The sequence below is a fragment of the Haliotis rufescens genome, unplaced genomic scaffold (assembly GCF_023055435.1).
Source record: "Haliotis rufescens isolate VD_foot unplaced genomic scaffold, xgHalRufe1.0.p SCAF_26, whole genome shotgun sequence".
NCBI classification, from domain to species: domain Eukaryota; kingdom Metazoa; phylum Mollusca; class Gastropoda; order Lepetellida; family Haliotidae; genus Haliotis; species Haliotis rufescens.
Window position 1 is genome coordinate 3,848,954 of NW_025963957.1, and position 26,459 is coordinate 3,875,412.

At 41.5% G+C, this 26,459-nt stretch overlaps 1 protein-coding gene across 4 annotated transcripts in view; it reads right to left on the reverse strand.

Annotated features, from left to right (window-relative positions):
- Positions 1–26,459, reverse strand: part of LOC124115246 (cGMP-inhibited 3',5'-cyclic phosphodiesterase A-like) — a 203,995-nt gene that overhangs the window by 55,790 nt on the left and 121,746 nt on the right. Inside the window, exon 1 of one of the 4 annotated variants that reach the window (XM_046476175.2) lies at positions 3,362–3,599. The exons of the other annotated variants lie outside the window; for them this stretch is intronic. Within the exon in view, the coding sequence (XP_046332131.1) occupies positions 3,362–3,487 (126 nt within the window). The 5' untranslated portion in view covers positions 3,488–3,599. Of the gene's footprint in view, positions 1–3,361; positions 3,600–26,459 lie in introns of those variants that run through there. 4 annotated transcript variants of the gene reach the window in all.

The following is a 26,459-nucleotide window of genomic DNA, read 5'->3' on the forward strand; positions in this document are numbered from 1 at the left end:
AGATCTCCATGGGGCAAAGGATGCATTCAGTCACTGTGCGAAACAGATCTGTTATGTGCATCAAGTCATGAGTAACTAAACGTTGTGAGCATCAAGTCACGAGTAACTGAACGTTATGAGCATCAAGTCATGAGTAACTAAACGTTATGAGCATCAAGTCATGAGTAACTGAATGTTATGAGCATCAAGTCATGAGTAACTGATGTTGTGAGCATCAAGTCATGAGTAACTAAACGTTGTCAGCATCAAGTCACGAGTAACTGAACGTTATGAGCATCAAGTCATGAGTAACTAAACGTTGTCAGCATCAAGTCACGAGTAACTGAACGTTATGAGCATCAAGTCATGAGTAACTTAACGTTATGAGCATCAAGTCATGAGTAACTGAATGTTATGAGCATCAAGTCATGAGTAACTGATGTTGTGAGCATCAAGTCATGAGTAACTGAACGTTATGAGTATCAAGTCACTACTAGTAACTGAACGTTATGAGCATCAAGTCACTACTAGTAACTGAACGTTTTGAGTATCAAGTCACGAGTAACTGAATGTTATGAGCATCAAGTCACGAGTAACTGAATGTTATGAGCATCGAGTCATGTGTAACTGAATGCAGTGAGCATCAAGTCACTACGAGTGCCTGAACGTTGTGAGCATCAAGTCACTACGAGTAACTGAACGTTGTAGGCATCAAGTCACTACGAGTGCCTGAACGTTGTGAGCATCAAGTCACTACGAGTAACTGAACGTTGTGAGCATCAGTCACTACGAGTAACTGAACGTTATGAGTATCAAGTCACAAGTAGCTGAATGTTATGAGCATAAAGTCCATTGAAGGATATCAGGTGATGTCACCATTACAAATAGACATTGAAGGATATCAGGTGATGTCACCATTACAAATAGACATTGAAGGATATCAGGTGATGTCACCATTACAAAATAGACATTGAAGGATATCAGGTGATGTCGCCATTACAAATAGACATTGAAGGATATCAGGTGATGTCACCATTACAAATAGACATTGAAGGATATCCGGTGATCTCACCATTACAAATAGACATTGAAGGATATCAGGTGACAGGTGATTACCATACTGCATTTACTTCAATACCTTGTCGATAATTTCCGTTAACACCTGAGGTTTTTTCAAAGAATTTAGACCCTATTGCGTAGGAGACATTTTACGTACAAAATACAACTTACAGAATAGCCTGAAGAGGAAATCAAATCTAATTACCTACAGTTGAGTAGACGGGAAATCTTTGCTGTAATTTTCCCAATACTTAATGTAATATTCCTAATTACTGCCCCCTGGTGAGCACTGGGTGTACTAAATGTAATATACGACACTCTCTCCACATGAAGGCTAGATCTTTACAGGGTGAAATCAAGTCATCATCATGGAGTAGCTAGATGCAAACTGACACGGCAGCTTCTTAATGATGTCCTGGTTGGCTTCAAACATCCACATCACTAAGATAAGAATGGAAGATCACGCTCAAATGATTCAATGAATTAAAGTAGTTTTACACAGTTATCTTTAATCTATTTTTTCACTGAGATGGGCAAGTCAGAATTGCCAGTATATGCTCACATTCTGAAAATTTATACCATTTCTGCAAATTCTTAATTAAGTTTTTAATCATGTTAATACACATATTTCCTTAAATATATTACGATAGAGTGAGCGAGGTTTATGCTGCATTGAACAGTATTTCAGTTATTTTTTGTGTGCCTGTGTGTGTGTGTTGTTATGAGGAGAGAGGGAGGAGTCTCTCAGTCGGGATAAACATTGAAGAGATCCTGGTTTTCAAACCACAGCCTGCTGCTTGTGCCACCATTTTCAGGAATGGTGTTTTTACTGCGTCCAAGATTATTGCACTTATATAGTGCCCCGCATGCACATGTGGTTGCTGGTAGTCCAGACTATTGCTGAGTTCATAGTGCTAGCCCACTGAGATACCATGCTGCAGTTTAACATGAATACCCCACTCAGACACAGTATACTGTCTCTCAGACACAGTATACTGTCTCCAAGCCGACCAGTCCTTGTTTTAGCCCTTTAATCCGTCTGACAGCGTAACAAGAACCATCTTTTAATGTCTTTTGGTATGACGGGGCCCAGGATCGAACCCTGGACCTTCAGCTCTCCGGGCGGACGTCTACCACTAGACCACAGAGGCAGTGATTAATGTTTCAAAGTCCAAACGAAATAAATCTGTCATCCAGTTGGTAATTGCGTACAATTCAATCCCCCTCTTTGTAGAGGACATCATCACATCCTCCAGGCCTAAGATGCTCCCAGTAACACTTCTGACTGTGACTAACATCTATAGCGTGTGTGTTTATACCCATACACACCTGCTTAAATGAGCCTTGCAGGAGCACAGCTTAAGGGATCTGGTTTCTCTACTACGCTAACATGCTGCTCAAAAAGAACTTCGTCTTTTCAGTTCACTGACAAAAATTTGAAATTGGTGGATAAGAAAATGCATTTAAAAGGTTTTTCACAAATAGACCTAATTGCTGAGCATCTGATTGGCATTCTAGAGGTTGGTGAGTAAATAAGGAAACATACCAGAGCTCTAGCTTAATAACGGTGAAAGAATCTACATTGAAAAGTCGCTATCTGCAATAAACCTGAAGTTGTTATCCATAAAGATGAACGTTTGCTGAATGATGCAACGGAATTAAATCTTTTCTAAATCCCCGATGTATGGTCAGTCTGAAACTTATTGAGCAAAACCATACACATATGAAAAGTTAAAACAATGGGTCTTATTATCTGCTAATTATAATGCAGGCCCTAGACAGGTTGTTCTTTTAGGGTGTCGAAGAGTTTAGGTCATGTCCTGAAAAAAAGGTTTTAAGTTCAACAAATAACAGAAATGTGCTGCTTCATATTTTCTTACCAAAATACCCAGCCATTGTTTACCAAGTTGAAATTAATCTTATGCCTTCTGTGAAAATAAAGCCTGGTGATTTGATGAATTTTAATTTTTTCATGGCCTAAGGATCCGAAAGAGAAATGCATGAAACTTTTAACAATTAGGTACTACCACTTGACAACTAATTACATTTAAATCTTAATCAACCTGAACTGAATCCTACTACACTGAATAGTTCAAGATTAAACATTTTCTTCCAGTTCACAAAGAATGCAGTTGTAATTGACATGTGAGCAACTAGTTTGTGGACAAGTTCATTTCCTAGCCTTGTGGTGCTGAACATGGCTCACCTGAGTCTCTTACATTAAAACTAGCCAATTGAGAACCGTTCATTGCAACAGCAATGACACAATTATGTTTTTCCCAGGTGAATTCAGTTCATAATTATTCAAAAGCTATCAACTTACCCAGTAGATATCCTCGTAGTCACACTGGATGCCGATTTCCTCCGTACCATTAAACATTTTGTGTCGCTCTTTCACAGAGTTTCCTACGACACACTCCGGTGATGATTTAGTTGTTTTGTCAAACATTGGCACCTCCGATTTCAAGCAAACTGAGAGAGAATTAGTGGATAGCCTATATTCGTAGTCCCAAATTACAATGTTTCAGACCTGTTGCAAAACAGTTACCATGAAGACCAGTAGTCTGCCGGCTAGTATAAGGCTTGACGGTGATAGGGTGCTGTTAGGTTTCAAGCAGTATTGCCAACAAATGTCAAATGTAAAAGGCACGCTCATATAATGTTCTGTGTCCAATTACCCAGTTTTGCTGTGAGATAATTGCATTTCTCCATACCAAAATCAAATTCAGTTTCACCAACTTTCAAAATTTACCTTGTTATGCACAAACCTCCATATTGCCTGAAGCAGTGGACAGCATCAGCTGAGTGTCAACAACATAACCCCTTTATCTCACAAGACATCGAAACCAAGAAAACTCAATAAAATAAAAGTTGATAAATTCTATATTAAGCACACTTAAAACATTATGCAACATAGGATTTTGAATAAAAGTTTTCAGGTCAGAGAACAGAAACAAAATCAGTGGTAGTAGTTTTCTGCTGCCAGTATATTCTTCAAAGGTATATGACAGTTTCCTTAATGGTGGTGTGATGAAGTTGTTCTTGTAAATATCTCATGCTCCCTTCAGTGAAATTATCTTCTTTTATCAGTTTCCTGTGACCTGAATAAGTCGTCAGTCAGGTTGAAATTCTTCACAAAGTATCTTAAGTTGTCTTTAATATCATAATATCACGGTTCTTCGTTGCGTTTTCACAGCTCTCTTGGATGTTATTAAATTTCTCCCCAGTTATTTATCTCTTGAGACTTTCCTCCTGTTATAACACTTCTCGATGTTATAAATGTCTCCACTGTTATAACATCTCTCCTGAATGTTATAACTGTTCAGTTGCCAGGTATCCTCAGTGTTGTGACATGCTTCCTCTCAGTACAGTCTCACCTGTGTACAAGTCACCTGTCTCAGCACATCTGCTGGTGCTCCTCGTTAAGGCAGGTAACAAGTGACACCCCACACGTCCTATGCCACATGGTCAGTGACAGTGACGACAACCAGCTTCTTCTCAACCTCACATGTAAGAGTGTACATATGAAATTCCGGAAATAACATTTGCATATGCCATTAAGTCTCGCTAACACTGCTGGCAACCTCAGGGGATGTATGCCTACTGGGGAAACAATATAGTTTTATATAAACTACGACCTCATTATAACACAATCACCTCAAAACAACCTCCAAGTTCAAAAACACATATCTAGCTAACACATTATCCCATATATTCCTGACGTCACATTTTTAACCTGAAAATATTTTCTTCCAGCACATTTCCTTCTAACTGTAAAATGTCTCCTCATTTGTGTCTTATAGTGAGGCGAGTGGATCTGTGGATCTTCCAAACACAAGACTTCAGAATGAAGTGGGCCTGGCGGTGCAAACCCAACTCCCTCAATGTCCCCGCTTCTCATGACGTAGGGTGGTAATCTCTATATCTATCCCCACCTATCTGGAAGTATATCTACTGAAGCCAATCATCCATGTTCAAATTACTAGGATATGGGTACACAAGCACTTAATCACAAAACAGTGCAATTCTCCCGAAACAGATTGTTAGATATCCACTTACAAACGGAATAGCATCAACTAAGACTGACATAAATAAATAGAGTGATAATATTTCTGATGATTCATGCAGATCATAACTTAAGTCATGAAATAATACTCTATAAGAACTCAATCATTATCTCAAAGTAAAATGTATTGTGAAATAATACCAAATCCAAAATTTAATTAAAACTAATTCTGTATATTTCTGCTGTAATGAAATTCCATAATACTGGTTGCTATACCACCGAGGAGAAAATTAACAGAAACCTGAGACAAGCAGCGAAACGCTCAACAACTCACACTGAAATAGTATAACAATCATTTCCCAACGTAATATTTCATTACACAACATACCATGGTTAATTAAACATCTTTGAACATAAATGGCAACATTTAATTACATTTTCAGGCATATTACGGAATGCAGTTGCAGTAAATCATTCTGTGGGAAATGTCAGACAGTGATACACTGGAACCCACTGGTAATATTTATCTCCAGAAACCTAAGGAGTATAGTAAATCCATGTGAAAGCTGTTTTCCTTCCTTTCATTAATTAACAAACTTTTTTAACAGCAGCTTTTCAAGCACATGTAATTTCCGGAATTACGATTTAAGAGCACAGCATCAGAACGAACAAATTTTGGTTTATAATACATAAGACCAAGGGTTCCTTCAGTCCAAAACAATGGACGAGAACCAGGGCATACAAACCTCTGGTTTCCATTTCTTTATTATTCTGGACCCGTTAAGAACCAGGGTAGAATAGGTCTCCAGCAACCCATGCTTGGCGTAAAAGGTGACTATTCTTGTCGTAAGAGGCCACTATCGGGTTCGGGTGGTCAGTCTCGCTGACTTGGTTGATGCATGTCATAGTATCCCAATTGCGTGGATCGATGCTCATGATATCAATCACTGGATTGTCTGGTTCAGACTCGATTATTTACAGACTGCCATCATATAGCTGGAATATTGCTGAGTGTGGCGTTAAACAACAAATGGCAGTTGGGTAACCTATATATTAAATCGTGGGCTTGGCACACTGAAAACAGGTTCGTTTTCCAACATGGGGAAAAATGTGAAGTTCATTCTTTTTGTGCCCCCAATACAAAAGGACTGTCTTAACATACTACTCAAAAGAAGTAAAGAACGCCTGTTTCTTTCATATTACAATACATAATCTGTCATTCCAATTTCCTTAACTTCTTTTGAGTAGTATAGTAAAAAAGAATCCATACACAGTGAAACTTTGATAGTCCAGACCCTGTTAATCCAGAAAGCCCATCTTCCAGCACCCTTACATTATACTTAAGAAATAAACGAGTCAGAGTTGTTTATCGTACAATAAAACTGTGACTGCAGGGAGAATAAACCACTCACAGTTTATTCTCCCTACGTTACCCAGCTAAACCTGTGGTGAACAGCTCACAAGACACTTCCCTATAGAAATAACGTCTTCCAATTTACGTCATCAAGTTGCGAGCGCATGTTTAAATCTCCGGAAATGATGTCATTGTAGAACAGAGTTTTATCTTGAAATAAAACACTTTATTCTTCATTGCTCTTTCTGATTTATCATGTAGCTATCTCATATATAGAGGATATTATATGAGTGTTCATGTCATGCAATATTTACGACACGAGTGTCTAAATTTCGATATTTCCTGAGCGAGAAATAAGGACAGCAAGTAGCAACAGCATCGGAACCACAATTTGTCGAATGACGTCAACAATCTTCAGCTGTGAGGTTGATTCTAGTGTGACGTCATTCCGACCTCACGTCACAAAAGTGAGTATGGTTTTACGCCATTTTTAGCAATATTCCAGCAACATCACGGTGGGGGACACCAGAAATGGGCTTCACACATTGTACCCATGTCTGGAATCGAACCCGGGTCTTCGGTGTGATGAGCGAATGCTTTAACCACTAGGCTACCCGACCGCCCACATCACAAAAGATTCAGATGACATCAACAATGCCATCCGGTTGACGGAAACAATACACTGGGGACAAATGATGAACCCTGATATGTTACCATGATTTGTTAATCCATAACTTTGTTGATCAGGACAGTTTCACTGAGAACATCAAAGTCAGTATTAACGATGTCTCAATATAACTATATGAGAGTTGTATTAACAGTCCATGAAGATTTCTGTTTATACGTCTATGAGGACACCAACAGTCCATGAAGATTTCTGTTTATTAGTCTACGAGGACACCAACAGTCCATGAAGATTTCTGTTTATTAGTCTACGAGGACACCAACAGTCCATGAAGATTTCTGTTTATTAGTCTATGAGGACGCCAACAGTCCATGAAGATTTCTGTTTATTAGTCTATGAGGACACCAACAGTCCATGAAGATTTCTGTTTATTAGTCTATGAGGACACCATGTTTATGTTCACAAACAAGTGATGACAGTCATGATGCCGAATACTCTCACCCCAGCTAAATTATTTTCATTATCAACTGTCATGTAATTGATATAGTAAGAATGCAAGGGGAGGGTTGCGTGAATTCCGTTTGTCTGCAATCTCAAACCAATCTGATTAAACATACGAAAAGTTAAATTCATCCGAGAAATCTGGTCACTTGAAACATTTTCAAAATTGGCTATGATGGCATCCCAAAAAGTCGCAAAAAAAAGTATAAACATTACTACATTTGGGGTTAGAGGGCAAATTTCAAGATTCTTGAAACTCCTGCACCCACACTTGACGGCAATGATGTGACCCTGAGTGTAATGAAGGTGTCACACGCTGGGAAAGAATACCCCACTCAGACACAGTATACTGACTCCGAGCCAACCAGTCCTTGTTTTAGCCCCTTAATGCCAAGTGCCAGGCAGGGTAACAACAAGTACCATCTTTTAATGTCTTTTGGTATGACACGGCCGGGAATCAATCCCTGACCTTCCACACTCTGGGCGGAAACTCTACCACTAAATTAGACCACAGAGGCAGTCATGAACAGCATGAAAACCATCAGATTCAGGAACATCTTAATTATCATAATCCTCTCTTGCTTGCAACTGTGACTACACTGGAACAGGTAGCATAGATTCAGTTTCTCCGGTGTCAAAAATAGAGATGTATGCCAGAAACTGATATGTTGATGTGTCAATTTGCAGCTAGACTTGCAGCTTAATCTACGTCATCTCTTATCTGAGAATCTCAAAACATTTCCAACTTCAGCCCAGGGAACTCTATTCTTGTGATTTAACTACTGGGGAGTAGTATTACAGCAACAATATTATCCTCACAACTACACATCATCTCCAAATTAAACTGCATCCGAAATCAATTCCTGTCTCTTTCATTTCATGTTTTCAGATAGTGAATGTTCATCCTTAAAATTGTCAAAAATATCTTTAAAATCTGAAAGTAAAGCAATCACTTGCAAATTTAACCTGACCATAGTCACATAAATAAAATTCCAAGCACTATGTCCAGAGGCTAGGGAAGACATAATGTAGCTTTGTTGGTCGCCAAAGGTGTCAATGAAGATCAGCGGTTTTAGTTGGCCTTAAGCACTGACCTTTGATAAGTGGTAGGGAAACAGTGCATTCTCAACACACAGCAGAGGAAACAAACATGTGCTGACATTCCATCCGTATAATCACATATATAAATCCTTTCCTTGAGGTCGCACTTTTGGAAATGTGCGAAGTATTTCTGAAGTAAACATCATGTACGTTACCATGGTAACCTATTACTGAATTGAATGAAATGGAGGAAACTGATTATGAAAATGTATTATTCCACATGTGAATAGATATAATCTGCAGGCAAAGAGTATGCACTGTTTGGGATTTAATATGTGCCCTGAACTAGAATTATACACTTTACTTCACTTCCAGGTAATGTGTGCATTTGACGTCTGTCTCAAGGTAACATGAATCACAGCCATGAAAAGAAACATCCACAAAGAATCTGCCAATCTAATTCTTGTACAGTCACCAGAGCATATATTGATAAAAACAATCAACCCCATTCCATTAATCCTTTCATCCCGTTCTTAATTCTAGCAGCCTATACTCATCCCATTCTCAGATCTAGCAGCCTATACTCATCCCATTCTCAGTTCCAGCAGCCTATACTCATCCCATTCTTATCTCTAGCAGCCTATACTCATCCCATTCTTAGTTCTAGCAGCCTATACTCATCCCATTCTTATCTCTAGCAGCCTATACTCATCCCATTCTTAGTTCTAGCAGCCTATACTCATCCCATTCTCAGTTCTAGCAGCCTATACTCATCCCCTACTCAGCTCTAGCAGCCTATACTCATCCCCTACTCAGCTCTAGCAGCCTATACTCATCCCATTCTTAGTTCTAGCAGCCTATACTCATCCTCTTCTCAGTTCTAGCAGCCTATACTCATCCTGCAGCAAAATCAAACCCATGTGATGAGTTTAACACCAACAACTGTCCAACCAACTGAAACTCCACTGAGAGTGTTTGATGTCATCTGGTGCTGACAGTGTAAGATGTCATCTGGTGCTGACAGTGTTAGATGTCATCTGGTGCTGAGAGTGTTTGATGTCATCTGGTGCTGACTTTGTTTGATGTCATCTGGTGCTGACAGTGTTAGATGTCATCTGGTGCTGACAGTGTTAGATGTCATCTGGTGCTGACAGTGTTAGATGTCATCTGATGCTGACTTTGTTTGATGTCATCTGGTGCTGACAGTGTTTGATGTCATCTGGTGCTGAGAGTGTTAGATGTCATCTACAGCTGACAGTGTTAGATGTCATCTGGTGCTGACAGTGTTAGATGTCATCTGGTGCTGACAGTGTTAGATGTCATCTGGTGCTGACAGTGTAAGATGTCATCTGGTGCTGACAGTGTTAGATGTCATCTGGTGCTGACAGTGTTAGATGTCATCTGGTGCTGACAGTGTTTGATGTCATCTGGTGCCGACAGTGTTTGATGTCATCTGGCGCTGACAGTGTTAGATGTCATCTGATGCTGACTTTGTTTGATGTCATCTGGTGCTGACAGTGTTTGATGTCATCTGGTGCTGAGAGTGTTAGATGTCATCTACATCTGACAGTGTTTGATGTCATCTGGTGCTGACAGTGTTTGATGTCATCTGGTGCTGACAGTGTTTGATGTCATCTGGTGCTGACAGTGTAAGATGTCATCTGGTGCTGACAGTGTTAGATGTCATCTGGTGCTGAGAGTGTTTGATGTCATCTGGTGCTGACAGTGTTAACTGTCATCTGGTGCTGACAGTGTTAGATGTCATCTGGTGCTGACAGTGTTTGATGTCATCTGGTGCCGACAGTGTTTGATGTCATCTGGCGCTGACAGTGTTAGATGTCATCTGGCGCTGACAGTGTTAGATGTCATCTGGTGCTGACAGTGTTAGATGTCATCTGATGCTGACTTTGTTTGATGTCATCTGGTGCTGAGAGTGTTTGATGTCATCTGGTGCTGAGAGTGTTAGATGTCATCTACATCTGACAGTGTAAGATGTCATCTGGTGCTGACAGTGTTAGATGTCATCTGGTGCTGACAGTGTTAGATGTCATCTGGTGCTGACAGTGTTAGATGTCATCTGGTGCTGACAGTGTTTGATGTCATCTGGTGCCGACAGTGTTTGATGTCATCTGGTGCTGACAGTGTTAGATGTCATCTGGTGCTGAAAGTGTTAGATGTCATCTGATGCTGACTTTGTTTGATGTCATCTGGTGCTGACAGTGTTTGATGTCATCTGGTGCTGAGAGTGTTAGATGTCATCTACATCTGACAGTGTAAGATGTCATCTGATGCTGACAGTGTTAGATGTCATCTGGTGCTGACAGTGTTAGATGTCATCTGGTGCTGACAGTGTTAGATGTCATCTGATGCTGACAGTGTTAGATGTCATCTGACGCTGACAGTGTTTGGTGTCATCTGGAGCTGACAGTGTTAGATGTCATCTGATGCTGACAGTGTTAGATGTCATCTGGAGCTGACAGTGTTTGGTGTCATCTGGAGCTGACAGTGTTTGGTGTCTACTGGTGCTGACAGTGTTAGATGTCATCTGGTGCTGACAGTGTTAGATGTCATCTGGTGCTGACAGTGTTAGATGTCATCTACATCTGACAGTGTTAGATGTCATCTACAGCTGACAGTGTTAGATGTCATCTACAGCTGACAGTGTTAGATGTCATCTGGTGCTGACAGTGTTAGATGTCATCTGATGCTGACAGTGTTTGATGTCATCTGGTGCTGACAGTGTTAGATGTCATCTACAGCTGACAGTGTTTGATGTCATCTGGTGCTGACAGTGTTAGATGTCATCTACAGCTGACAGTGTTAGATGTCATCTGATGCTGACAGTGTTAGATGTCATCTACAGCTGACAGTGTTAGATGTCATCTACAGCTGACAGTGTTTGATGTCATCTACAGCTGACAGTGTTTGATGTCATCTGGTACTGACAGTGTTTGATGTCATCTGGTGCTGACAGTGTTTGATGTCATCTGGTGCTGACAGTGTTTGATGTCATCTGGTGCTGACAGTGTTAGATGTCATCTGGTGCTGACAGTGTTAGATGTCATCTGGTGCTGACAGTGTTAGATGTCATCTGGTGCTGACAGTGTTAGGTGTCATCTGGTGCTGACAGTGTTTGATGTCATCTGATGCTGACAGTGTTTGATGTCATCTGGTGCTGACAGTGTTAGATGTCATCTGGTGCTGACACTGTTTGATGTCATCTGGTGCTGACAGTGTTAGATGTCATCTGATGCTGACAGTGTTAGATGTCATCTGGTGCTGACAGTGTTAGATGTCATCTGATGCTGACAGTGTTTGATGTCATCTGATGCTGACAGTGTTTGATGTCATCTGGTGCTGACAGTGTTAGATGTCACCTGGTGCTGACAGTGTTAGATGTCATCTGGTGCTGACAGTGTTAGATGTCCTCTGGTGCTGACAGTGTTAGATGTCATCTGGTGCTGACAGTGTAAGATGTGTTGGGCAATCAAATTCAACATACTTTGCACACACAAGTCTTCATTTGGAATATGCTAATTTTGTGCAACTTTGATAACTTACCTCAAAGAGAGACAATTTAAAGTTTGTAACTTAAACCATATAAAAAATGAATATGATTCTTCCTTAATTTGTCCTTCCCAAATATTCTGAAGTTTAATACACTACTGTCATCGCAAAGCAATACTATCCATATCAGTACAGCAAATTACTTGTTTCATGCCAAAGCTGTAAGAACACAATACTCCAACGTTGACAGTATGCAATTATGTAAAAACTGATCTTGTATAAAAAACAACAGCAAAGATGATGTATTATAGACTGTTTGCACCTAGGTTGTGTTCTGTTTAAAGAAAAAAGGCATGTGGCCTACAAGTAAAGAGTGAGGGAGTGTTTGTTTGTTGTTTAACGTCACTCAGCAATATTCCAGCTATATGACAGCGGTCTGTAAAAAGAAATCGAATCTGGACCAGACAATCCAGTGATTGACGTCATGCACATCAAGTCTGACCACCCGTTCTTGTTAGTTGCCTCTTATGACAAGCAGTGCTGCCTGTTACAGAAAGCATGGGTTGCTGAGTGAGTGAGTGAGTGAGTGAGTGGGTGGGTGGGTGGGTGGGTGGGTGGGTGGGTGGGTGAGTGAGTGAGTGAGTGAGTGAGTGAAGTGAGTGAGTGAGTCGGTGAGCAACTCCATTGCAGTCATGGAGAGTTAAAAACACCCCCACTGGGGCCAATGCTGAATTGAACATTAAAACATACTGAATACATTTACAATGGAAAATACTTTATCCCTTCCCAGCCACCATCACCAAGTGCGAGGACATTTAATAAAATATGCTTCAGTTAGTTCTTGAACTTTCACACGTCTTACAACAACAAAACGTTTCCTAACAAACCTTTGAAAACAACCCTTGACAAAGTGAAGTATAGATATGTACTGACCAATCCTTCTCTAGGAATTGAAGAGTGTTTGATAGCCCTTGGCAACACAAAAATTAAAAGCTTGAATTGACTTCATGAGAAAACATTGTAAACAAGGAAATAGGGTTGTGTTTTTATCCTCATATTGCTTCTTGGTTTTTTATTTGTGGATATCGGACAATCTGAGAGGGAAGAGCTGATGGCCTCTGGGGGACATACATCAAAAGGTCATGGGGGACACAAAAGGTCATGGGGAACGCTGGGTGAGGCTGAGTCGACTCGGGGACTGGTGGACACACTTGTCACACACACAGGGGAGGTGCTGCCTTCCAGGTACAGAGAACTTGAGGGGTGGACGGAGGGGGTGGACGGAGGGGGTGGACGGTGGGGGTGGATGGACGGAGGGGGTGGATGGAGAGGGTGGACGGAGGGGTGGATGGATGGAAGGGGTGGACGGAGGGGGTGGACGGATGGAGGAGGTGGACGGAGGGGGTGGACGGAGGGGTTGGACGGAAGGGGTTGATGGAAAGGGTGGACGGAGGGGGTGGATGGAGGGGGTGGACGGAGGGGGTGTATGGGGAGCTGCTGCCTTCCAGGTACAGAGAATTTGAGGGGGTGGACGGAAGGGGTGGATGGAGGGGGTTGACGGAGGGGTGGATGGATGGAAGGGGTGGACGGAGGGGGTGGACGGATGGAGGAGGTGGACGGATGGGGTGGACGGAGGGGTTGGACGGAAGGGGTTGATGGAAAGGGTGGACGGAGGGGGTGGATGGAAGGGGTGGACGGAGGGGGTGGACGGATGGAGGAGGTGGACGGAGGGGGTGGACGGAGGGGTTGGACGGAAGGGGTTGATGGAAAGGGTGGACGGAGGGGGTGGATGGAGGGGGTGGACGGAGGGGGTGTATGGGGAGGTGCTGCCTTCCAGGTACAGAGAATTTGAGGGGGTGGACGGAGGGGGTGGATGAAGGGGGTGGACGGAGGGGGTGGATGAAGGGGGTGGACGGAGGGGGTGGATGGGGAGGTGCTGCCTTCCAGGTACAGAGAATTTGAGGGGGTGGACGGAGGGGGTGGATGGAACGGGGGAATGGAGACGGTGGGGGTGGATGGAACGGGGGGTGGGGGGGTGAACGGAGGGGGTGGACAGGGAGGTGCTTGACTGTGTGGAGTGGAGCTTAAATAGAGAGGGATGGAGCCTTGATGGTGTGGGAAGGAGCCTTGATGGTGTGGGAAGGAGCCTTGATGATGTGGTCTGGAGCCTTGATGTATGGTGGAGCCTTGATGATGTGTGGAGCCTTGATGGTGTGTGGTGGAGCCTTGATGATGTGTGGTGGAGCCTTGATGATGTGTGGTGGAGCCTTGATGGTGTGTGGTGTGAGTCTGGCTAGACTAAGTGGAAGATGGTGGCCTTGCTGAATGAAGCCTTGATAATAGACTTGGTGGGACGAAGAGCCTTGATGGTAGGAGAGGTGACGATATTGCCTCAGGGTAAGGAGGAGGAACCTGAAGATCAAGTAGGGCACAGCCTTGGGCACAGAAAAATGTCACCCATATGTTAATAAGAATATCCAGTTACCATTTGTATGATAAATACCTCAATTATAGCTGTGGCAGAGGTTCTGCAGGATTCACAGCTAAGCAATCTTATACCCACACTGGCTCACGTGAGAATTGATGTCCGCCTTTGTAACAATCATTAATTATACATAGATACTTCTGTTCCACCATTAGCTAAGCCAACCATATGACAAACAGCCCTTACAAACAACAAGTAGGTTATGTTTATACAGGTAGTATATTAAGGTAGTGTGCCAGGGTCCCAGATTTCAGCAGACCCAACATCAACAGGTGTATCAATTTCACCAGGGTAGGTCATTAAACAGTTGCCAAGACTCGAGACAAGAAGCAGGCTAATGAATGCTCCTGAACAAACACCACTATTCCACTCGGTTTATTGTTGTACATTCAGTCTGTCTTCTTACATTGCACAGTCTGTTTAATGATAAACTATAGTGTTCTGCAGTGGAGCACAGACACACTCGGAGGGACATTCTCATCAGACTAACATTCAGTCCCAGAACTTATCTTATTTATATATAGGAATCTACAAAATAGAAAATAAAATCCAAATGGAGCCCAGAACAATTCTTAATTTCAGTGCAATGTAGACTTGCCAAACGATTCTAGATTAAGAAGGGATTCCTTTCTTAATTTATTCTCTTTGGCTTGGGAAACACAATATTTTTTTACATGCAAGGCCACTTTCATTTTATTTCCATCATTTAAATATAACACTGAAACTTTTGTCAGAATGATTTTATTGTCATTTGTTGATGTGTTTTCTATATTCCTGTATATCGCCATCTATAAAGCGACCCTGCTGAAAAGGCAATCCCCCTGTAAAAGCCTTAAAAAAATTGAGGCTAATTTTTGTACCCTATTTAAAAAGCCAATTGGAATGAAGCTTTTATTTTCCACCCAATCATCCATATTTGTGAAAAATTGTGTCTGGAGGCTTTTTTATTTTCATACTATTTTCATTTACATTTTTATCATACATTAGCTGTCTATGTACATGTGATTCACATGAAGCATGACAATTTGGTGGGGGTATCCAGGAAAATTGAGTATTTCATGTGACAAAAGATGGGAACACAGTGATTTTCTTTGTTGGTATTAGGGGACAAAACATTGACTTCAGCAAATGTGTTTCATAGGGAGGTGACTGGGAATGAAAAGCAAATAATAGATTTATATAATGGCCTAACTTATTTTATCATTGTACAACATCTGACACTATAGTAAAACATTTTTGCCATTTTATTGAACACTGACCAGCCCTCTGCCTGGACACTGAGTAGAAAGTAAAAGGTCTTTAACATTGTTCAACATGTGACACTATAATAAAACATTTTTGTCATTTTATTGAACACTGACCAGCCCTCTGCCTGGACACTGAGTAGAAAGTAAAAGGTCTTTAACATTGTTCAACATGTGACACTATAATAAAACATTATTGTCATTTTACTGAACACTGACCAGCCCTCTGCCTGGACACTGAGTAGAAAGTAAAAGGTCTTTAACATTGTTCAACATGTGACACTATAATAAAACATTATTGTCATTTTACTGAACACTGACCAGCCCTCTACCTGGACACTGAGTAGAAAGTAAAAGGTCTTTAACATTGTTCAACATGTGACACTATAATAAAACATTTTTGTCATTTTATTGAACACTGACCAGCCCTCTGCCTGGACAATGACCACCACGTGATCAGTCAGCGTTGATTAACACAAGATGTGCCGTCACCGTCACTGGCCTCTGTCAGTAACAATTGATCGATATCGGTCCTGGAGTTTCTGGTCAGACATTCAAGACCTTCTATTCTGACATGACCGGAACAGGCTTTCTCTTCAAGCCCCCATGAGAGGCCTTCATTAGTGGGCTATTGTCAACTTTAATTACCAACTTATAATTATCAATATCTTTGTGCTGACAAGAAAGATGTGGGGCTTCATATATAAGGGTCATTATAAGTAGGTGATGTTCTTGTATGTATTTTCATCCAAGCCTCACAATGTTGAACAATGAGTATTCTTTGTCTGGAACAACTATACTGATTGTCATAAATAAGGGAAAATCTCAGAATCGAGGCATTTGTTTGTCTCGACATCCTGTGTTTCCCTGGAGATGACATTGTTTGCAAATTTAGGATTTCAGCTATCTGCTCCCGATCCTGGATCTTGTCACAACTCAGTAAACTATATTATGACCACATAAAGCCACATCCCACGCTTTTTGGGTGCAACAGTGAGTGAGATGGGTTTAATGCCGCTTATATCGCAGTGTGTGAGATGGGTTTAATGCCGCTTATATCACAGTGTGTGAGATGGGTTTAATGCCGCTTATATCACAGTGTGTGAGATGGGTTTAATGCCGCTTATATCACAGTGAGTGAGATGGGTTTAATGCCGCTTATATCACAGTGTGTGAGATGGGTTTAATGCCGCTTATATCACAGTGAGTGAGATGGGTTTAATGCTGCTTATATCACAGTGTGAGAGATGGGTTAAATGCTGCTTATATCACAGCATGTGAGATGGGTTTAATGCCGCTTATATCACAGTGAGTGAGATGGGTTTAATGCTGCTTATATCACAGTGAGTGAGATGGGTTTAATGCCGCTTATATCACAGTGTGAGAGATGGGTTAAATGCTGCTTATATCACAGCATGTGAGCTTAATGTGGGTGAAAAGGCCCAAAGTGATGCAGGTTTCAGACGTTTAATACTTTGGTGAAACCCACGAGCACGGGTACGGTGCTGACATACCTACAAACATTATCAGGGCTGGGACTCGAACCCACAATCATTTCTGGACTGTCCATGGGACCCAACTGTGAACAGTGAATTGCACACTCGTGCACACAACCCTCCACCTCAGTACAATAACATGCAATCAACAAGTCGTGGAGCATCAGATCCATTTAGTTGTCTGTCTCACTCACACTGTGCCTTTTTTTTAAACTCAAGTATTTTTTGTTTGTTTGTCAATGCCACACTCACCAATATTCCAGCTATATGATGGCGGTCTGTAAATAATCGAGTCTGGACAAGACAATCCAGTTATGGACATCATGAGCATAGATCCACATAATTGGAATACGATGACATGCATCAACCAAGTCAGGGAGCCTGACCACCCGATCCCATTAGTCGCCTCTTACGACGAGCACAGTAACCTTTTACGGCAAGCATGGGTTGCTGAAGACCTATTCTACCCCAGATCTTCACTGGTCACTCAAGTATTTACATTAAATGCAACCACAAATACTATTCCAATATACGTTCATTTATATTTTTCACCTTTTTGTGTGAAAAATGGTATATTGCTGCTTGTCATTAATACTGCTGTTAAATATAAATGTTGCCATGTTATAGATCATTTAAATACAGAAATGGTGCAAATCAAATAGAACAAGAAAAAAAGCTTTAAGGGTCAGGGGCTATATGCTACAAGTCTATCAAACTTTGACTGAAATCTGTCAACTTTCTCAAAGGAGACAATAAATTGCTCTGGAATGATAACTTGTTTTTAGGGAGATATCTTGAGATAACGCTTAAAGAGAGTAACATAGATAAATTTCAAAACCATTAGAGCAATAAAACGTTTTCATACTGCCCCAAAAGCCCTGATATCAGATGGGCTCACTCACACTATCAGCATGTCCGCTTACAAAATGTGATGCATAATTATTACATGGGAAAATTGAGTGAAAATGAGTGAAAATGATGAAGCACAGACATGTCTTGTCATGATAAATGGCCATGAAGAGATGACAGGCAGAGCAGAGCAGAGCAGCTGCGCGTCTTGCAACAGCTCCAAGTCCACCCATGCAGACAGATATCTCTTCAGGACATGACCACCATCCCAGGAACACAACTTCCTGTCAGCATCTTGCGTGTATGGCCATGGTACAAATTATCAACTTGAAGGGTAGGACCTGTTTTATCTTTCAATATAAGTGTGTAATCATTTTGGATCCTGTTAGCTATGTAAGTAAAAAGATTACAGAAGAATGATGGTAAACACAGGCCCACTTCACACAGTGTGTGAAGAGATTGTCCACAGTGTGTCAGTGTGTGTCCATCAGTGTGTCAGTGTGTGTAGCCACCAGTCTGTCAGTGTGTCAGTGTGTGTAGCCACTAGTCTGTCAGTGTGTGTAGCCACCAGTCTGTCAGTGTGTCAGTGTGTGTAGCCACTAGTCTGTCAGTGTGTGTCCATCAGTGTGTCAGTGAGTGTAGCCACCAGTCTGTCAGTGTGTCAGTGTGTGTAGCCACTAGTCTGTCAGTGTGTGTAGCCACCATTCTGTCAGTGTGTCAGTGTGTGTAGCCACTAGTCTGTCAGTGTGTGTCCATCAGTGTGTCAGTGTGTGTAGCCACCAGTCTGTCAGAGTGTGTAGCCACCAGTCTGTCAGTGTGTGTAGCCACCAGTCTGTCAGTGTGTGTAGCCACCAGTCTGTCAGTGTGTGTAGCCACCAGTCTGTCAGAGTGTGTAGCCACCAGTCTGTCAGTGTGTGTCAGTGTGTAGCCACCAGTCTGTCAGTGTCTGTCGATGTGTGTAGCCACCAGTCTGTCAGAGTGTGTAGCCACCAGTCTGTCAGTGTGTGTCAGTGTGTGTCAGTGTGTGTCCATCAGTGTGTCAGTGTGTGTAGCCACCAGTCTGTCAGAGTGTCGGTGTGTGTAGCCACCAGTCTGTCAGTGTGTGTCGGTGTGTAGCCACCAGTCTGTCAGAGTGTGCAGCCACCAGTCTGTCAGTGTGTGTCAGTGTGTAGCCACCAGTCTGTCAGTGTGTGTCAGTGTGTGTAGCCACCAGTCTGTCAGTGTGTGTCAGTGTGTATAGCCACCAGTCTGTCAGTGTGTGTCAGTGTGTATAGCCACCAGTCTGTCAGTGTGTGTAGCCACCAGTCTGTCAGTGTGTGTCGGTGTGTGTAGCCACCAGTCTGTCAGTGTGTGTCAGTGTGTTTAGCCACCAGTCTGTCAGTGTGTTTAGCCACCAGTCTGTCAGTGTGTGTAGCCACCAGTCTGTCAGTGTGTGTTAGTGTGTATAGCCACCAGCCTGTCAGTGTGTGTCAGTGTGTGTAGCCACCAGCCTGTCAGTGTGTGTCAGTGTGTAGCCACCAGTCTGTCAGTGTGTGTCAGTGTGTGTAGCCACCAGTCTGTCAGTGTGTGTAGCCACCAGTCTGTCAGTGTGTGTAGCCACCAGTCTGTCAGTGTGTGTCAGTGTGTATAGCCACCAGTCTGTCAGTGTGTGTTGGTGTGTGTAGCCACCAGTCTGTCAGTGTGTGTCAGTGTGTGTAGCCACCAGTCTGTCAGTGTGTGTCAGTGTGTGTAGCCACCAGTCTGTCAGTGTGTGTCAGTGTGTAGCCACCAGTCTGTCAGTGTGTGTCGGTGTGTGTAGCCACCAGTCTGTCAGTGTGTATAGCCACCAGTCTGTCAGTGTGTATAGCCACGTGTAGCCACCAGTCTGTCAGTGTGTGTAGCCACCAGCCTGTCAGTGTGTGTAGCCACCAGTCTGTCAGTGTGTGTCAGTGTGTGTAGCCACCAGTCTGTCAGTGTGTGTCGGTGTGTGTAGCCACCAGTCTGTCAGTGTGTGTCGGTGTGTGTAGCCACCAGTCTGTCAGTGTGTAGTGCCGGCCCAGTAAAGGTCAGCCTCCCTCACAGAGGGGTAGTTAGAGTTCCAGCACCGATGGAGCCAGCAAGGCTGACTAATACCCCACGTAACTACAACTATTACCATCTGTCATACAGCAACACACAGGTCAGGAATGCCTCATTACATAAACATAGATCGGTATTTGGACTGTCACAATGGCAAATGTAGAGGTATTTGGAATGTCATAAAAACAACAGACTCCCATCTATGGGAATGTAGAATCAGAATAACAAAGTGCCATAGAGTATCCTATGAATATGAATGATTGACGTGGCTATGTTAATTCAGGTTTTTATCTGGCATGTGGCCCATGATATATAGAACATGTCTCCGGACATCTGAAGAACATGACATATCATACCTACTTTCCTCTTCCTCATACATAGAAATATCTTGCTAATACTCTCCACATTATCCTCATGTTTGCACAAATGGGGATTTAGTATGACACAATAATTATTGACTTCTAAAAGTAGTTTGTTAGTAAAGAGGAAACTATATTGTTTTATTGGTGAAGAGCTGTAATGAAGTGCTAAACAACAAATAAAAATATATTAAAAACACATAAAGGAGCAACATGAGGGGAGATTATGTTTAATGTGTAAATAATGATCAATAAAATACTGATTTTTTAATTTTTTTTACACAAAATAGAACTGTTCACAGGACATGCTGGCTGAACAAAATGTGTCATGCACAAAAAGAAATCTGCTCCACCTTTCAGAGAAGATAATCGTATGTCTTGAAGCAATGAACTAAGAAGCCCCTGACAGCCACACACTACCCTAAAGACAGGCTCAGCCCTAAAGTAACTGAGGCCAAGGCTGGAGAATGGGGATTTTACTGTGCTTCCATCAGTATTGCTGTCACAGTCGGTCTCCAAGAATAGGATTCAACTGTACCCATGTGGTGAATCTAACACCAACTTTGTCATGGTCATAGCCTACTCGATGTCCCATAGACCTGTGCTTGTGTTCCCCACAATCTATTGATAAACTGTGACACCTCAGAGAGTTCAACTTCTACATCTCTACAACAGTGTAATACTGTAGGAGTGAGTGAGTATGGTTCTACGCCACTTTTAGCAATACTCAATCAATATCATGGCGGGGGACACCAAAAATGGGCTCAGCCAATGTACCCATGTTGGGAATCGAACCCACGTCTTCGGCGTGACAAGCGAACACTTTAACCACGTTGCTACCTGACTGCCCCTAACACTGTAGGAAGAACTTGTATCACTACAACAGTGAAGGGACCTGGTAAATAAGTACAACATATGTTGCATATTGTTGACAGTGGATCACCCACAACATTGTTCAGCTTTTGTTCCTAATCAACAACAAACCGTCCCACTCGTCAACACAAAAACCATTCCAGCCTCTAGGAAAAGAAGATTAGAAGAGTTACCTCCCTTACACCTCACAAACATGGCCAGCAAGATTGGAGCTTCTCAGCAGAGGAAAGGTGTGAATGGTTCTCTCTGAGTGAGTGAGTGAGTGAGTGAGTATGGTTTTACGCCGCTTTTAGCAATATTCCAGCAATATCACGGCGGGGGACACCAGAAATGGGCTTCACACAATGTACCCATGTCGGGAATCGAACCCGGGTCTTCGGCGTGACGATCGAACGCTTTAACCACTAGGCTACCCGACCGCCCCTGGTTCTCTCTGAATGGTACCCAGCAATGTGGAAATGGTGAATTCATGACGCTGACTTTTAAGGGACCGTTCTGAAGCGTTTGTAAATAGTAGCCGATAACCTCCGAGCTTACTCAGCTCTGCTCGCCTTATTCCGTGTCTGCTCCAGTGCTCGGGTGTAAGCTTATCACGTGACCAGACTCTCCTCTTGTTTGTAAACAAAGGTACTTATTCTGATAATAAGAACAGAGGAGCCTAATGCAAGCCTCTGGGTGTGATTTAAATATTGTTTTGCATAATTATATAAATATACAACTGCATCTGTGACAACGGTGCATGACAATACAGCTAGCCTTACACATCAAAGTGACCGTATATCGCTAGTTCTCTGTAGGGCCTCGATGACCGGATGTGGATGATAAATACTTAAATGGAAATTGTTTTAGGATATTTTCTAAATGAAAGTTCAACCTTTCATGATATGTTTATCTAAATGTGTAGACTCAGCCAAATTGAAACAGATGAAAATAACACACTGCGTAAGATGTGACACTGTGACAGGGGAACTCTGGGTAGGAGAGTGATTGGTTTCATACGCCCAAGGCACATATATATTGTAATCAAGGCTTTGATAAACACTGGCACCTATCTAATCAAGCTGGCAATTAGTATTTTGCAACTCAGTCGTAAGAAAAACACACAAGCTTTCTCTTCAGTTTGCCTCTATTAAAAAACAAGACAAGCCAGTTTACTTTGTGCAGTGCTTGCATTGTTGGCTTCACTGTACGGAGCTCTATTGTTTTGGTTCAAGATTTAATCAGACTTGTGATGTCACATTCAGAAATTATTTCATGCACGATTTAAAAAGACACAGAACCATCAACGTACTGTCCCTTTAAACCTGAGCTGAAATTGAATGAATATAAATGAATGAGATATCTGTTTAAGGTACCTACTCACTAATGGAAAAAAAATGTACTTCAAGATCATGCACCAAAAACGTGGGCATCATTACATACTGGGCAGGGTTGTGTATTGGCAAATCGTTTTTATTGCAATGCAATTCGATACAGGTACTTGTATTGCGATAAACTGGGAGGTAAAGTGTTTGACAGTGTTTGACAGTGTTTGACAGTGTTTGACAATAGCTGCAAATGCAGGTCCTATTTTCTACACACTAAAGTAAATATTACACAGCATGCTCAGTTGCCCCCTTTTTGTAGTCATGGATACAGGGGAGATAACAACTTGAGAGAGAAAAATCACTTCCTGCTGTTGTGTCAATCAGTTTCAGGGGGAAACAACTGTGAATAGATTACTGTGTAGCTGTTAGGTTAAACCGTACAAATACTGATTAAATTTGATATATATGTAGGACTCAGATCAGTGGCGGGACTCTAATCCGTGGAATCTGCCATTACATCTCACATACAGGGGTGTTATTATATCCCCGGGATTTCATATGATGCAAAAACAAGATATTAGTTCTCGTGATATTGTAAAATGTCCGTCACGAAAGATTTACTTTGCATTTGAACACAATGTACATAAGGAAATGAGTGAAGGATGTAAAATCAAATGACAAATGTATTCCTTGTATTTAAGTGGAGTTATTGAATGAAAACATCACACATGGATGTGCATGGGTCAATGACTAATATTGTATGGCTAAATGACTGAAACAAATATATTTCTTTGCATCCCCTAGCAAATAATTTGGGACCCGTAGAGCAAATAATTTGTATCCATTCACAACTTGTATCAGCAGAGGCTTTAATACCTTGTTGGGAAAAACCCTTTGTTGAAACATACATTGTACAGTTTTCATTTGAAAATATAACATGATACAACATGATGTCATTATGTATTTTACGGGACAAAATGTTCAGCAAGTAACAACTTTGTTTGTTTGTTGTTTAACGCCGCACTCATAAATATCCCAGCTATAGTATGGCAGTCTGTAAATAATCGAGTCTGGACCAGACAATCCAGTGATTTACATCATGAGCATCGATCAATGCAGTTGGGATATGACATGCATCAACCAAGTCAGCGAGCTTGTTAGTCGCCTCTTACGACAAGCGTAGTTACCTTTTAGAGCAAGCATGGGTTGCTTGAGACCTTTTCTACCCCGAATCTTCACGGGTAGGTCACAGGTGCATGACAAACAACTACACTAAGTTTCAACTCATAAGGAATTGTGTGCACTAGAGCCATGTCACCTGTCACAACAGATCAGTTTGAAAAGTGCAGTAGTCATCATATCCCCATTGCGTGGATCGATGCTCATGATTTCAATCACCAGATTGTCTGGTACAGACTCGATTATTTACAGACCATTGTCATATATCAGGAATATTGACGAGAGCGGTATAAACAACAAACAAACCAACACGAATGAACCTTTAGTTCCGGTGAGCTCAACTTGACTTGAAAAAAAGTGTTGCTACTTTCTCAGTCAATACACTGAAACATGAAAAAGATGAGTTTGACCCCCATCCTGTCCATCTCAATCATGACAGATCATCTACATCAAAACGGTTAACAGCTGGTTTTTTTTCACTGAATAATAAACTCTTTCCAAGAATTTGCAAACCATAACAGACAGAAAGATACAGGTCCTGTAACATGTTTCTGAAATTGTACATAGCAAGTTCATATCCAGATGTGACTGTTGTAATGTAAATGAAAACCAAACAAAATAAGAGCTTCAGATACTTGATTCCGTTAAGAGGGCAGCAAGCCCTACTTAGACATCAATACAGCATATTGCCTGAGATGGTGTTTACCTGTGATAAATCTCACAGTTTGCACGTAAAACATCTTCAATGTGATGCGAAAACCATAACTGATAGCTCTCATACTGTTTACCCAAAAAACATGATTTGTTTATGTGCTCTCCCAGTTGTCAAAGCTCTCACAAGTTGCAGGTTTGGGCTGCAACACAAACGCAGCGTTCTCCTCACAACTACCAATGAGTTATGGCGCTACTATGCGAGGTGCTCCCATTCTCTGACGCTCAGGCAAACAGTCTGCATGATGGACATGCTGAAGAACAAAACTGACATGGCCAAGACAAAGTTTACAAACCTCCATCTCCTATGTCAAACATGTCACAACTAGCAGACGAATATGCAACACAACTAATGTTACACAAATCGCCACCACACTTCACATTTTCCATGGTTCGAAATTTCATTTTTGAAATTTCACATTTCTTATACATGTCGTGTAGTATGGAAGTAGTGGTGAGGATAGCACACTTTGGCGACAAACACACACTGGTGTCGAAAGAACAATGTCACGCTTCCACGAGACATATCTCATGACGTAAAAATCCCCAACCACAAAATACCAGCTTTTTTTGTTGGTTTATCATTAACATAACATATCGTGAATATTCTGATTTCATTCCAACTTTGAGGAATGTCACCTTGTCCATATTACAAGTGTGCTCAAGAAAATTTCATTGCATTTTTGTTTTTCCTTACCTATATTTCATATTTCATTATTTAACATACCTATAATCTTTTTCATAGGCAAACAGTCTGCACGTTAGGTCAGACACATATTTGGGGGGGGGGGGGGGGGGGTTACAGGTTTTGATAAAAAAATAAAATTAAATTGCATGGTACAGGTGATAAAAGTTATAAAAGAAAATCTTGACCTGGTTTTGGTCCCTGTAAACATAAATCTAAAACCAGTTATGTTTTTATGAGGCGTAAAGTTAACATGTCCGTCTGAATTTTATGTTTTTTTCAGCATTTGATTTTTAAAATCTGTGGATCTGTAATAAACCAAGCAAAACGTGTAAGGTCTAAGGATTGAAATAAAAATAAATTTAAAAAATATTTAACAAAGAATAATGACATTACTCCACTGCAATATACTTCTGAATCTCTCCAAAAGGCCAAGTCCACTGAAATGCTGCATGTTTTGGGTGATATAAACAAGGGACACAACTCTTGCAGCCTTAATGTAAAAGCCAGATGTGAATGTCCAGCTGAACAGTCTATGTAGTGAGTGAGTGTTTCACTTAAGCTTATTGCAGAATTAACAGTAAAATCTTTATAGTGCCCATCAAGATAAGCAAATGAAGATATTGATTACAGGCATAATCACTTTGTCTCAACTTCACAATGGCCAGAATTAAAGATCACACTTACACTGACCTACCTTGAGACACGACACGGACAAAACTCTTCTAAACAATGTCTGACTCCAAGAATATCTACACAATATACATGGACAAAACTCTTCTAAATGTCTGCCTAAAGTATATCTACACAATATACTCAGACAGAACTCTTCTAAACATAATCTGCCTCCAAGAATATCTTCACATATATAGGGACGCAACCCTTTCTTATATACATCACTTGAAACCCAACATGTTATCTTTCACAATCAAACCACACCATTACTTTCATATCAATGTGGCCGGAAATATCTTTAACTGCTCATAAATCAGCAAGTCATTTTCTGCCTTGTCCCGCGGACTACAGGACTACAACGCGGACTACACCGCGGACTACACCGGATCTCTTCCATGTCCATATTTTCTGTCACAGCAACCAAGGAGGAACATGTGGACGATTTATCAGGAGTGATTTTAATATT